Here is a 12,976-nt window from a genome sequence, read left to right as displayed (position 1 = left end):
GATTCCCTGTTTATGTCTGTCTTTCTTCTCTACCTAGGACCACTGGTGCATCCGAACTCGGTCCCAAACTACCTGGACGGCGATAAGGGAGTGGAGAGGCGGCCTTCCAAAGTAGGGGTCAGTAGAGAAAGCAGCAGTGTGGACTTCAGCAAGGTAACCTAACCACAGTGCTGAGCACAGACACGGTCTATCATGGTGGGTGGTGGTGGGCCCCCGTGACCACATTGTCTGTTTGACAATCCACCATCAATCATTCAGTCGTTACTACGGCCAAGTAAAAAGTCTCGGAGATGTTCTCCATCTCGCCATTCCCTCCTCCACAAAGCTGGCAAGCCCGCATACAAGCTGCCATTAGTGGTTTATAAAACCACCCATTATGTCTGCCAAAAATAAGGTGTACTGTTTATGTGAGTCACCGTGTACAAAAAAGAGGGATCTGTTTGGCATTTGCACGCAGGAGATGTTTAAGCGCCGTGACAGGAAACGCATCACAGCTTTTGGACAATCTTTGCTCAGTACTCTGTAGGTGTTGTGTTGCTCTACAACTGTGATCGGAAAAAGTTGGGTTACAAAACATCAAAGAAAGCTGTGATTTTTCTGTTTGCCGCCGCTGTAGCTCGTCGTTATAATCATTGCATTCAGAAGATGCAAAAGACACGTGTAACTTTCTGCGGTTGACATCAGCTCCCCTATAAAACTTGATTCTGTGATTTCCTCTTAATGGAATATTTTCCTAGTTGTGGCATAGGTCTTCTAAGAACACTTTTTATCTTTATTGAAGACATTCTGATTCGTATTAGTTATTTAGTGCGATAATAGACCTGCAATAAAAGCCTGTTGTTCCTGCTATCAAGTCTGATGCTTGTCTATAAAAAATACAAAATTACTGACTACAAAACATCAAAGAAAGCTGTGATTTTTCTGTTTGCCGCCGCTGTAGCTCGTCGTTATCATTGCATTCAGAAGATGCAAAAGACACGTGTAACTTTCTGCGGTTGACATCAGCTCCCCTATAAAACTTGATTCTGTGATTTCCTCTTAATGGAATATTTTCCTACTTGTGGCATAGGTCTTCTAAGAACACTTTTTATCTTTATTGAAGACATTCTGATTCGTATTAGTTATTTAGTGCGATAATAGACTTGCAATAAAAGCCTGTTGTTCCTGCTATCAAGTCTGATGCTTGTCTATAAAAAATACAAAATTACTGACTACAAAACATCAAAGAAAGCTGTGATTTTTCTGTTTGCCGCCGCTGTAGCTCGTCGTTATAATCATTGCATTCAGAAGATGCAAAAGACACGTGTAACTTTCTGCGGTTGACATCAGCTCCCCTATAAAACTTGATTCTGTGATTTCCTCTTAATGGAATATTTTCCTAGTTGTGGCATAGGTCTTCTAAGAACACTTTTTGTCTTTATTGAAGACATTCTGATTCGTATTAGTTATTTAGTGCGATAATAGACCTGCAATAAAAGCCTGTTGTTCCTGCTATCAAGTCTGATGCTTGTCTATAAAAAATAAAAAATTACTGACTACAAAACATCAAAGAAAGCTGTGATTTTTCTGTTTGCCGCCGCTGTAGCTCGTCGTTATAATCATTGCATTCAGAAGATGCAAAAGACACGTGTAACTTTCTGCGGTTGACATCAGCTACCCTATAAAACTTTATGCAGTAATCATAGTTGATTCTGTGATTTCCTCTTAATGGAATATTTTCCTAGTTGTGGCATAGGTCTTCTAAGAACACTTTTTGTCTTTATTGAAGACATTCTGATTCGTATCAATTATTTAGTGCGATAATAGACCTGCAATAAAAGCCTGTTGTTCCTGCTATCAAGTCTGATGCTTGTCTATAAAAAATAAAAAATTACTGACTACAAAACATCAAAGAAAGCTGTGATTTTTCTGTTTACTGCCACTGTAGCTCGTCGTTGTAATCACTAATATATAATCAAGATACAAAAGACACGTGTAACTTTCTGCGGTTGACATCAGCTCCCCTATAAAAATGTATGCAGTAGTCATAGTTAATTTCGTGATTCCCTCCTTAATAAATGGAATATTTTCCTAGTTGTGACACTTTTTATCATTATTGAAGACGTTCTGATTCGTATTAGTTATTTTGTTAGATAATAGACCTGCAATAAAAGCCTGCTGTTCCTGCTATCAAGTCCGACGCTTGTCTATAAAAAATTGTCAATAAAAAATTACTGACACCTACTTGACCGATTTACCCCGACCCAACGACTTATACTGAATTTGGATTTGACATTTTTATGCTTGAAAATTCAAAAAAAAAAATACTTTTAAGATGTATAAACGCATCACAGCTTTTGGACAATCTTTGCTCAGTACTCTGTAGGTGTTGTGTTGCTCTACAACTGTGATCGGAAAAAGTTGGGTTACAAAACATCAAAGAAAGCTGTGATTTTTCTGTTTATCGCCACTGTAACTCATCGTTATAATCATTGCATTGAGAAGATACAAAAGACGCATGTAACTTTCTGCGGTTGACATCAGCTCCCCTATATAAAACTATATGCAGTAGTCATAGTTGATTCCGTGATTTCCTCTTAATAAATGGAATATTTTCCTAGTTGTGACACTTTTTATCATTATTAGAGACGTTCTGATTCGTATTAGTTATTTTGTGCGATAATAGACCTGCAATAAAAGCCTGTTGTTCCTGCTATCAAGTCTGATGCTTGTCTATAAAATGTAAAAAATTGTCAATAAAAAATTACCGACCGATGTACCCTGACGCAACGACTTATACTGAATTTGGATTTGACATTTTTATGCTTGAAAAATGAAAAAAAAAGTACTTTTAACGTCCATACTTAAAACCGCAATACGGCAAGGGAGCAATGTTCGAATCACGACTGAATATGATGTAAAATTCAATCGACAGTCCCAACTTTTTCTGATTATAAGGTTGTAGATATTAACTCTCCTCCTAACATCCCCATAACCTCACAGTCATCAGTTTTTTAGTCCAATTATTACGGATGTGTTATGTATATTTCTGAATCCTGACTGTTGTTGTTTTCCTTGCTTTTCAGGTGGACATGAATTTCATGAAAAAGATTCCCCCGGGTGCCGAAGCGTCCAACGTTCTGGTGGGAGAGGTGGATTTCTTAGAGAAACCCATAATTGCTTTTGTACGCCTGTCCCCTGCTGTTCTCATCACTGGTCTTACTGAGGTTCCGGTACCCACAAGGTAGGAATAATGCATAATAAAAACATAATTTTATTATTGGAGCCTTGTAGATGTGAAGTAACACCATAATAGTCGCTCAATATAGTAGATACAATATGAGAAAGTATGACTCAAACTCGGGTCTCCTAGCAGTGTGGCCTGCAAGCTAACCACTCGTCCGCCATGCAGCCAATATGAACTTTAGTTATTCTTTAGTTATTACTTTTGTTATTTTTTTCTTACAAAGGTTTCTGTTCCTGCTTTTGGGTCCTCATGGAAAGGGTCCTCAGTACCATGAGATTGGCAGATCCATGGCCACTCTAATGACAGATGAGGTGCCATACACAAAGCTTTCATTCATACAATTGATACAAATTAGACTTAAGTGATTTGGTTTACTTTATAATGTAAACAAACAAACGTATTATTATTACTGCATCCTTTTTAGATTTTCCACGACGTGGCGTACAAGGCCAAAGACCGAACTGACCTTCTCTCTGGAATCGATGAGTTCCTTGATCAGGTGACAGTCCTCCCGCCCGGAGAGTGGGACCCCACCATCCGTATTGAGCCCCCCAAAAATGTTCCATCCCAGGTGAGTTTTTCTCGAGTTGAAGTTGGTCCACACTTTTTCCAGTGAGGGCCATTTTTTTTTTAATAGCAACACATAAACACACGCTAAGAAGTGGTGTATATTTATTTATTGAGTTATATATTTCACAAAAAAATTATTTTATCTTTAGTATTTAATTCTGCTAAAATTACATTATTTTTCCCCACATAATATTACCAGTTAATTCTTGGAAAATTCTGCCTTTTTTGGTGGCTTATATTTATTTATTTAGTTATATATTTTACAAAAAATGTGTTTATCTTTAATATTTAATTTTACTAAAATTACATTGTTTTTCCCCACATAATATTACCAATTAATTCTTGGAAAATTATCCCTTTTTATGGTGGCATATATTTCATGAAAAATTATTTTATCTTTAATATTTATTTCTACTAAAATGACATTATTTTTCACCACAGAATATTATCAGTTTAATTCTTGGAAAATTATGCCTTTTTTAGGTAGCGTATATTTACTTATTTAGTTATATATTTCACAAAAAATATTTTTATCTTTAATATTTCATTCTACTAAAATCACATTATTTTTCCCCACATAATATTACCAGTAATTCTTGGAAAATGATGCCTTTTTATGGTGGCATATATTTATTTATTTTGTTATATATTTCACGAAAAATTATTTTAGCTTTAATATTTCATTCTACTAAAATCACAACTTTTTTTTAATATTTTGACTTTATTCTCATAAAATTACAGCTGTTTTTTTTTTTTACAACTTTCAACTTGTAGATTTTATTCTCGTAATTATGACATTATTTCCATAATATTTTTGCTTCATACTCCTCACATTCTAGCTTTTTCTGCAACCTAATTTTTATTTAGTTATATTTCATGAAAAATTATTTTATCTTTAATATTTCATTCTACTAAAATTACATTATTTTGCCCCACATTATATTACCAGGTAATTCTTGGAAAATGATGCCTTTTTTTGGTTACAATACAACTTTTTTTTTTTTTTTTTTTAATATTTTGACTTTATTCTCATAAAATTACAGCTGTTTTTGTTTTTTTTTTTACAACTTTCAACTTGTAGATTTTATTCTCGTAATTATGACGTTATTTCCATAATATTTTTGCTTCATACTCCTCACATTCTAGCTTTTTCTGCAACCTAATTTTCTAAAAGTAAAAGTTTTTCCTCATAATATTACAAAAATGGCCACCACAACCTCACTTTTGGACACTCCTTATTCCTTCCTTGGCTCCTGAGTGGACACTTCTTTCCACTGGTGTGGTTCTATCATAGCGTGGCTTCCTGTTCCCCCTTTTAAGCATGCCAATACACGACATAGATTTCCTAGTGTGAAGTCGACCTGAGAGGTGTCTGCTATCGCTGAAGGCGTTGTTGATGTGTTCTGACCTGCAGCTGAAAAGGAAACGGCCATCCCACCCTAATGGCTCCCCGTCTCCAGCAGGGGAACTCGAAAAGGAAGACGACCACAATGCGGGACCAGAACTTCAGAGAACTGGAAGGCAAGTAGAATTTATTTATGTAATATTAAGAATCATGATTTCAACTATTCTTCTTTTTGTAGGATATTCGGCGGTCTGATACTGGATATCAAACGCAAGGCCCCGTTTTACTGGAGCGACGTCAGAGACTCCTTTAGCCTCCAGTGTCTGGCGTCCATCCTCTTCCTGTATTGTGCCTGTATGTCTCCTGTCATTACATTCGGTGGGCTGCTTGGGGAGGCAACCAAAGGCAATATAGTGAGTGGAATAGATATTATGTAATAACAGTACTTGTGAATTTTAATAATGACATTCAATTAGTGTCATGTGTTGAATACCCATTATGGGAATTGAGTCTGTCCCCATTCACACTGGTACCTTTTTTAATTAATTTTCAATCATTTCAGTTCATCTTAAGGCTTTTTAAGTTCCTGTTACGCCCGCAAATGTAATAACTACCCACAAATGTAATAAAAATTTGCATACTGCAAACTTAATACTGAATTTCCTGTAATTATTACATATGTGGGAAAGTGAAAAACTGTAATGGTAATAACTTCCCACAAATGTAATATGAGACAAAATAATGATCTTTGTTGTTTGTTCTTCTTTTAATGAGGGAGAAGGTGTCGATTTTAACAAGATTATTCTTTTTTTTTTTTTTTTTTGTGGAAAAAATATTATTCAAAGAGTATCATTTGAATACATTAAAGGAACCTTTTAATTATTAAATTATAATTTATTTTAAATTTAAAAAGACAACAAAATTGTGATAATTGCAATTGTTTTAATAAAATTTTATTACTATTATTATTATTATATTTTATTATTTATTTTGATTATTATAACTATTACATTTACAGGAAATTATTACATTTTGTTTGTGGGTGTAAATGTGCGTTTTAGTTAGAGTATATTATTGTATGTGTGATTTTGTGTGTGTATGGGGAAGAAATAATCAAAAGAAATAATAAAATATTTTAATAATAATAGTAATAAAATTTTTATTGAAACAATTGCAATTATCACAATTATCTTTTTTAATTTAAAATTATTTGTAATTTAATAATTAAAGATTCCTTAAATGTATTCAAATGATACTCTTTGAATAATATTTTTATATAATAATATTTCTTTAATATTTTTAATAATAATATTTTTTGGACGTACATGTGCGTTTTAGTTACAGTATATTATTGTATGTGTGATTTTGTGTGTATATGGGGAAGAAATAATCAAAAGAAATAATAAAATATAATAATAATAGTCATAATAACTTAATTAAAACAATTGCAATATCACAATATCTTTTTTAATTTAAAATAAATGATAATTTAATAATTAAAGATTCGTTTAATGTATTCAAATGATACTTTTTGAATAATATTTTTTCCACAAAAAAAGACAAAAAAATAATTATCTTGTGAAAATCCTCAAAATCACCTTCTCTGTCATTTAAAGAAGAAAGAACAAACAACAACCACAAAAATCATTATTTTGTCTCATATTACATTTGTGGGTGGAATTGAACTCAGGTCTCCTAGCTGTGTGGCCTGCGCACTAACCACTTTCTATGCCGCATGTCCTCCAATGAACTGCTTTGCTCAGACACAATGCAGAATGGGAAACTTCAAAACTCATATTGGTACTTCTTTGTATATTTTTAGGTACACCTTTGGAGTGTTAAGTTACTGTGTGATGAGTTTAGTGTTTTTCTGCAAATGTAATTACGTTTGCGGGTGTGACAGTCCCTCATGTTACAAATCTCTTTGTCATTCCTTTTCTCTTTGCATGTGTCTGTTTTTTGTTCTCAAGTCTGGATTGTGTTTAATGCCGACAGTCTGTGTACAGTCTCAGTAAACTGTATATTGCAAAAGTATGAAAATCTATTCATATCTGTTTCTCTTTTGTCTACAGAGCGCCATTGAATCTCTGTTTGGGGCGTCCCTAACCGGGGTGGCATACTCCCTCTTTGCCGGCCAGCCCCTTACCATTCTTGGCAGCACGGGGCCCGTGTTAGTCTTTGAGAAGATCCTCTTTAAGTTCTGCACGTAAGTTGGAAAATATGAACTGGCTTTACTAGCAAACAACAGTGGTTCTCAACCCACCATCATCTCTTAAACGTATTTATTTATTTTCCATGTTTTTTTTTGCGTGAGAGGCACAAAGAGGTGATGATGCAACTTTATAAGAACTCTGCCTGCATTTCTTCCATTTAAATGATGGAACCAGGAAGTGAAAATGCACAAAACAAGTTATTTTGGTGTGTGGGGAAGGGAGGAACTACTGCATGCATACCCAGCATGACTTGCGGGTACAATTTAGCATGCACGTTAGTGTCAAGTCGGAAATTTCCTAATTTAATTCCCATCCATCCTTATATTTTCTATCCCAGTTGTCTTCTGGCAGTAGGCGGGGTACACCCAGGTCTGGTGGCCAGCCAATCACAGGCCACATATAGACAAACAACCATTCACACTCACATTCATACCTATGGACAATTTGGAGTCGCTAATTAACCTAGCATGTTTTTGGAATGTAGGAGGAAACCGGAGTACCCGGAAGAAAAACCCACACATGCACGGGGAGAAAATGCTAACTCCACACAGCGATAGCAGAGTGTGGAATCGAACTCGGGTCTCCTAGCTGTGTTGGCCTACGCGCTAACCACTTTCTATGCCGCATATCCTCCAATGAACTGCTTTGCTCAGACACAATGCAGAATGGGAATATTGGTACTTCTTTGTATATTTTTAGGTACACCTTTGGAGTGTTAAGTTACTGTGTGATGAGTTTAGCGTTTTTTTTTTTGCAAGCATAAACATGGCTAAATAAACTAATAGACATAGTTTATGGAATGTGGGAGGAAACCGGAGTACCCGGAGAAAACCCACGCATGCACGGGGAGAACATGCAAACGCCACACAGAGATGGCCGAGGGTGGAATTGAACCCGCGTCTCCTAGGTGTAAAGTCTGCGTGCTAACTAATTCACGGCATGCAAAACTATAATAATTGTCTATATAATGTGTTTTGTGTCGTCTGGAGCAGATTGGAACAGATGCTTTGGTTAAGAGTCTGTTCTGGTTTGAGTCGGACCTTCTGGAAGGGATTAATGACTTTAACCAAAGCACCACTACATATGTCATTTTGAATGCATTTTCTGATGTGTATTTTAGTTCATGTAGCCATTTTTTTTTTTGCTTGAAAATGCTTCATTTAGGCCAGGGGTGGGCCGCATTGAGTTTACAAAAAAATTATAATTTTTTTTGTCTATGCAAAGAACCGCTAACCCAAAGTTGTGAATCACTGATATAGTACTCTCTTATTGAGTTATTATTGTTGGAGTTATTGTTATTGTCTATATATACTCTACATGTATATCTATATCTATTCTTCTTTATGCCCCCCCCCCCCCTTCTTTCACACCAGCGACTATGGTCTATCCTACCTGTCGTTACGAACTAGCATTGGTTTGTGGACAGCCTTCCTATGTATTGTCCTGGTCGCCACAGATGCAAGCTCCCTGGTGTGCTACATCACTCGCTTCACCGAGGAAGCATTCGCAGCGCTTATCTGCATCATTTTCATCTACGAGGCTCTGGAGAAGCTTTTCCACCTCGGAGAACATTACCCCGTCAACAGTCACAACAGCCTGGACAACCTCACGTCGTATTTGTAAGTGATGTTGTGTTTTGGTTTTTCCACTATTGCTGGGTTGCAACTGTATACACACTCGGTATGTTTGTACAATCCTTGGAAAATTTATTTTCCATGATCCCGGGGAGTTCCGAGAGCCCGTGCTTGTGAGTGAAATACTTGCTACATTGGCTCCCCGGTCCGCTTCAGGATCGATTTTAAGATTCTCTTATTTATCTTATCTGCTTTTACCATATCAACCCCCGCGGACCCTCTGCGGTCCTCCGGTACTGGACTTTTAACAAGACCAAAACCAAGAACAAAAACCCACGGTGAGGCAGCATTTAGCCACTATGGGCCCCCCCACCTGTGGAACAGCCTGCCGGAGAGCCTCAAAACTGCGGAGACTGTTGATATTTTTTTAAAAAAACTTTAACTTTTCTTACATTTTTATGTTTTTAGTCCTATTTTAAGCTCTTAGTCTTTAGCTTTTAACTCCAGTGTTTCCTCATGGGGGGGTCCTCCACACTGGGGGCTGCTGAGGGGGGTGCCATCCTTGCGTCTCTTCGACCCGGCCGGCTGGGGGTTCCTCCCTTTGATGTGGGGGTCCGCCCGTCTGTCGGAGTCGGGGGTCCCGGGTGCTGGTCCCCCGATGGCATGGCCTGCGGCTCCTCCCAGTGTGGACGGCCCCAAAGGTGGCGTTTCCTTGATCCTCAGTGCCATGCCATGTCTCCCTACTGTGTGTGATTGTGTGTGTCTAGTATGGAGGGTGGGAAGTGCCATCCTTGCGTCCCTTTGACCCCGGCCGGCTGGGGGTTCCTCCCTTTTATGTGGGGGTCCGCCCGTCTGTCGGAGTCGAGGGGGGGGGGGGGGCCCATGGCACTGAGGATCAAGGAAACGCCACCTTTGGGGCCGTCCACACTGGGAGGAGCCCAGTCCCCCATTAGGGGACCAGCTCCCGGGTGCGTCCCGGGTGCGTCCCGGGTGCGTCCCGGGTGCGTCCCGGGTGCGTCCCGGGTGCGTCCCGGGTGCGTCCCGGGTGCGTCCCGGGTGCGTCCCGGGTGCGTCCCGGGTGCGTCCCGGGTGCGTCCCGGGTGCGTCCCGGGTGCGTCCCGGGTGCGTCCCGGGTGCGTCCCGGGTGCGTCCCGGGTGCGTCCCGGGCACTGAGGATCAAGGAAACGCCACCTTTGGGGCTGTGGGGGACTGGGCTCCTCCCAGTGTGGACGGCCCCAAAGGTGCTTTCAACCGCTTTCAACCCAGCAGCGAATGAACTATCAAATTAATTATGAATTATTATTTTTGTGTTTCTTCTCCCGTCTCCCCAGGTGTCAGTGCGCTCAGCCGGTTAATGCCTCATCTCAGCTCTTGCAGACGTGGAACCAGACGGGGTACAGCCCTGATTCCATCCCTTGGAGCAGCCTCAATGTCTCGGTGAGACTGCCCCACGGTGACCTCCAGTGTCTGTACATTTTTTTGAAAAAAAATATTATTCAAAAAGTATCATTTGAATACATTAAAGGAATCTTTAATTATTAAATTAGAATTTATTTTACATTTTTTTTAATTACATAATTGTGATAATTGCAATTGTTTTAATAAAATTATTACTATTATTATATTTTATTATTTCTTCCCCATATACACACACAATCACACATACAATAATATACTGTAACTAAAACGCACATGTATGTCCAAAAAATATTATTTAAAATATTTTTAAAATATTCCACATTGTGTTTCCTTTCTTCCAGATGTGTAAAATGCTGCATGGGGATTTTGTGGGCATAGCCTGCAGTGACCACGGGCCCTACATCCCGGATGTCCTCTTCTGGTCCATCATCCTCTTCTTCACCACCTTCTTCTTGTCCTCTTTTCTCAAGCAGTTCAAAACGGAGAGATATTTCCCCACCAAGGTTGGGTCGACTTCCACTGTGACGCTTTCTAGTGTGATGATAGCCACATGATAGCAGAGACTGGTGGCCAGCCAATCACAGGGCACATATAGACAAACAACCATTCACACTCACATTCATACCTATGGACAATTTGGTGTGGCTAATTAACCTAGCATGTTTTTGGAATGTGGGAGGAAACCGGAGTACCCGGAGAAAACACACGCATGCAAACTCCACCCAGAAATGGCCGAGGGTGGAATTCTCGGGTCTCCTAGCTTGTGCGCTAACGCAGCCATGTTATGTATATATTTTATATTTATATTTCCTCTGTATGAATATTACCAGTTCTTTCTCTAGGTTTATTCCTCTAAGTTGTAAGCTAAAGTACAACTTTTGTTGTCCTATTGACTTCTTGTAAAATTCCAACTTTTTTTTTTTTTTTACTTTTTTGCTGTTGTATTACTATTTCAGCCTTCTTCCCAAGTTTCTTCCTAAAAAAATTTTTTTCTGAATTTTTATTTTATTCCCATATTTATTTTTGTACTATTACAAGATTTTTGGCAGAAAAAATTTCCAAAAAGTTACTAAAAATAAATGCATTTTTTCTCATAATATTACAACATTGTTGCCATAAAATTGTACACTATTTTCACTTTATAAAATTACTGCAAACTCCACACAGCAATGGCCGAGGGTGGAATTGAACTCGGGTCTCCTAGCTTGTGCGCTAACCACTCGGCTGTCGTGCAGCCATGTTGTGTATATATTTATGTATATTTTTTTCTATTATTTCTATTAAGTTTATTCCTCTAAGTTCTAAATTGTAGGCTAAAATACAACTTTTGTTGTCCTATTGACTTTATTCTTGTAAAATTATTTTATTTTATTTTTACTTTTTTGGTGTTGTATTACTATTTCAGCCTTCTTCCTAAAAAAAAAAAAAAATCTGAATTTTTTTTATTCCTATATTTATTTTTGTACAATTACAGAATTTTTGGCAGAAAATTTCGAAACAATGACTAAAAATAAATTTTAAATAATTTTTTTTGGCATAATATTACTACATTGTTGTCATAAAATTGCCAAATTTTCACTTTATTTTTTATAAAATTACTGCTAATTTTTACATTTTTTTTTAGTAATAAAAAAAGGCAATAAAAAAAAACCAGCTGTGAAACCACTCATGGTCCCCGGGCCATTCATAAAACTGGTTCCATGTGTTTTGTGTCCTAGGTGCGTTCCACCATCAGTGACTTTGCTGTCTTCATAACCATCATGATTATGGTGTTGGTGGACTACCTAATGGGGATCCCGTCCCCTAAGCTAAACGTCCCCGATCGATTTGAGGTAGGCATCCTTCCCATTTAGAACCTACGCCTTCCCAAAATCAAAAACCCTAATTTCCAAGTAAGCTCGTTTCCAGGCTGTCTTAACCAAATTCAGCACACTTCTTCTTCTTTCCCGTGAAGCCTACTTCTAAGAACAGAGGTTGGCTGATGGACCCCTTGGGAGGAAACCCCTGGTGGACAATGTTGATTGCAGCACTTCCTGCCCTGCTGTGCACCATCCTCATCTTTATGGATCAACAAATCACTGCCGTTATTATCAACCGCAAAGAGCACAAGCTGAAGGTTTGTAAGACGGTACTTTTTCTGAAAAATTATCATACTTAACGTATTTACATATTTATCTCGCTAACTTTCAGAAAGGCTGTGGCTATCACCTGGACTTGCTGATCGTAGCAATCATGCTGGGCGTGTGTTCCGTTATGGGCCTGCCGTGGTTCGTGGCCGCTACCGTCCTCTCCATTTCACACGTCAACAGCCTGAAGGTGGAATCCGGGTGCTCCGCTCCCGGGGAGCAGCCCAAGTTTCTCGGTATCCGGGAACAGCGGGTCACTGGCTTCATGATTTTTGTCCTTATGGGTTGTTCCGTTTTCATGACATCGGCGCTCAAGGTGAGTTGGAAAAGGACTCTACCGTGGATTTATTTGCCTGTTGCACTGATTTTGCACTGAATTTTTTTGCTTTGTTTTAGTTCATTCCGATGCCGGTGCTGTATGGGGTCTTCCTCTACATGGGCGTCTCCTCTCTCAAAGGCATCCAGGTAAGTGCTTATGCAAAAAAAAAAAAAACATTCAAATA

General features: G+C 38.3%; 1 protein-coding gene across 2 annotated transcripts in view; it reads left to right on the top strand.

Moving 5' to 3' along the window:
* Nucleotides 1-12,976, top strand: part of LOC131102318 (sodium bicarbonate cotransporter 3-like) — a 52,043-nt gene that overhangs the window by 29,571 nt on the left and 9,496 nt on the right. The window contains exons 8-21 of one of the 2 annotated variants that reach the window (XM_058047884.2): nt 38-117; nt 3,066-3,223; nt 3,450-3,537; nt 3,651-3,797; nt 5,211-5,317; nt 5,380-5,554; nt 7,214-7,347; nt 8,728-8,973; nt 10,260-10,365; nt 10,689-10,850; nt 12,066-12,179; nt 12,302-12,463; nt 12,538-12,789; nt 12,870-12,938. In XM_058047884.2, coding sequence (XP_057903867.2) covers nt 38-117; nt 3,066-3,223; nt 3,450-3,537; nt 3,651-3,797; nt 5,211-5,317; nt 5,380-5,554; nt 7,214-7,347; nt 8,728-8,973; nt 10,260-10,365; nt 10,689-10,850; nt 12,066-12,179; nt 12,302-12,463; nt 12,538-12,789; nt 12,870-12,938 — 2,000 coding nt within the window. Of the gene's footprint in view, nt 1-37; nt 154-3,065; nt 3,224-3,449; nt 3,538-3,650; nt 3,798-5,210; nt 5,318-5,379; nt 5,555-7,213; nt 7,348-8,727; nt 8,974-10,259; nt 10,366-10,688; nt 10,851-12,065; nt 12,180-12,301; nt 12,464-12,537; nt 12,790-12,869; nt 12,939-12,976 lie in introns of both variants that reach the window. The other variant, XM_058047885.2, reaches the window with a different exon arrangement.

Source organism: Doryrhamphus excisus, linkage group LG7, assembly GCF_037039965.1.
Source record: "Doryrhamphus excisus strain RoL-2023G ecotype Guam linkage group LG7, RoL_Dexc_Guam_v1.1, whole genome shotgun sequence".
Lineage (NCBI taxonomy): Eukaryota > Metazoa > Chordata > Actinopteri > Syngnathiformes > Syngnathidae > Doryrhamphus > Doryrhamphus excisus.
Note: the sequence above shows the minus strand (reverse complement) of the source record. Positions and strands in the feature narration are given on the sequence as shown.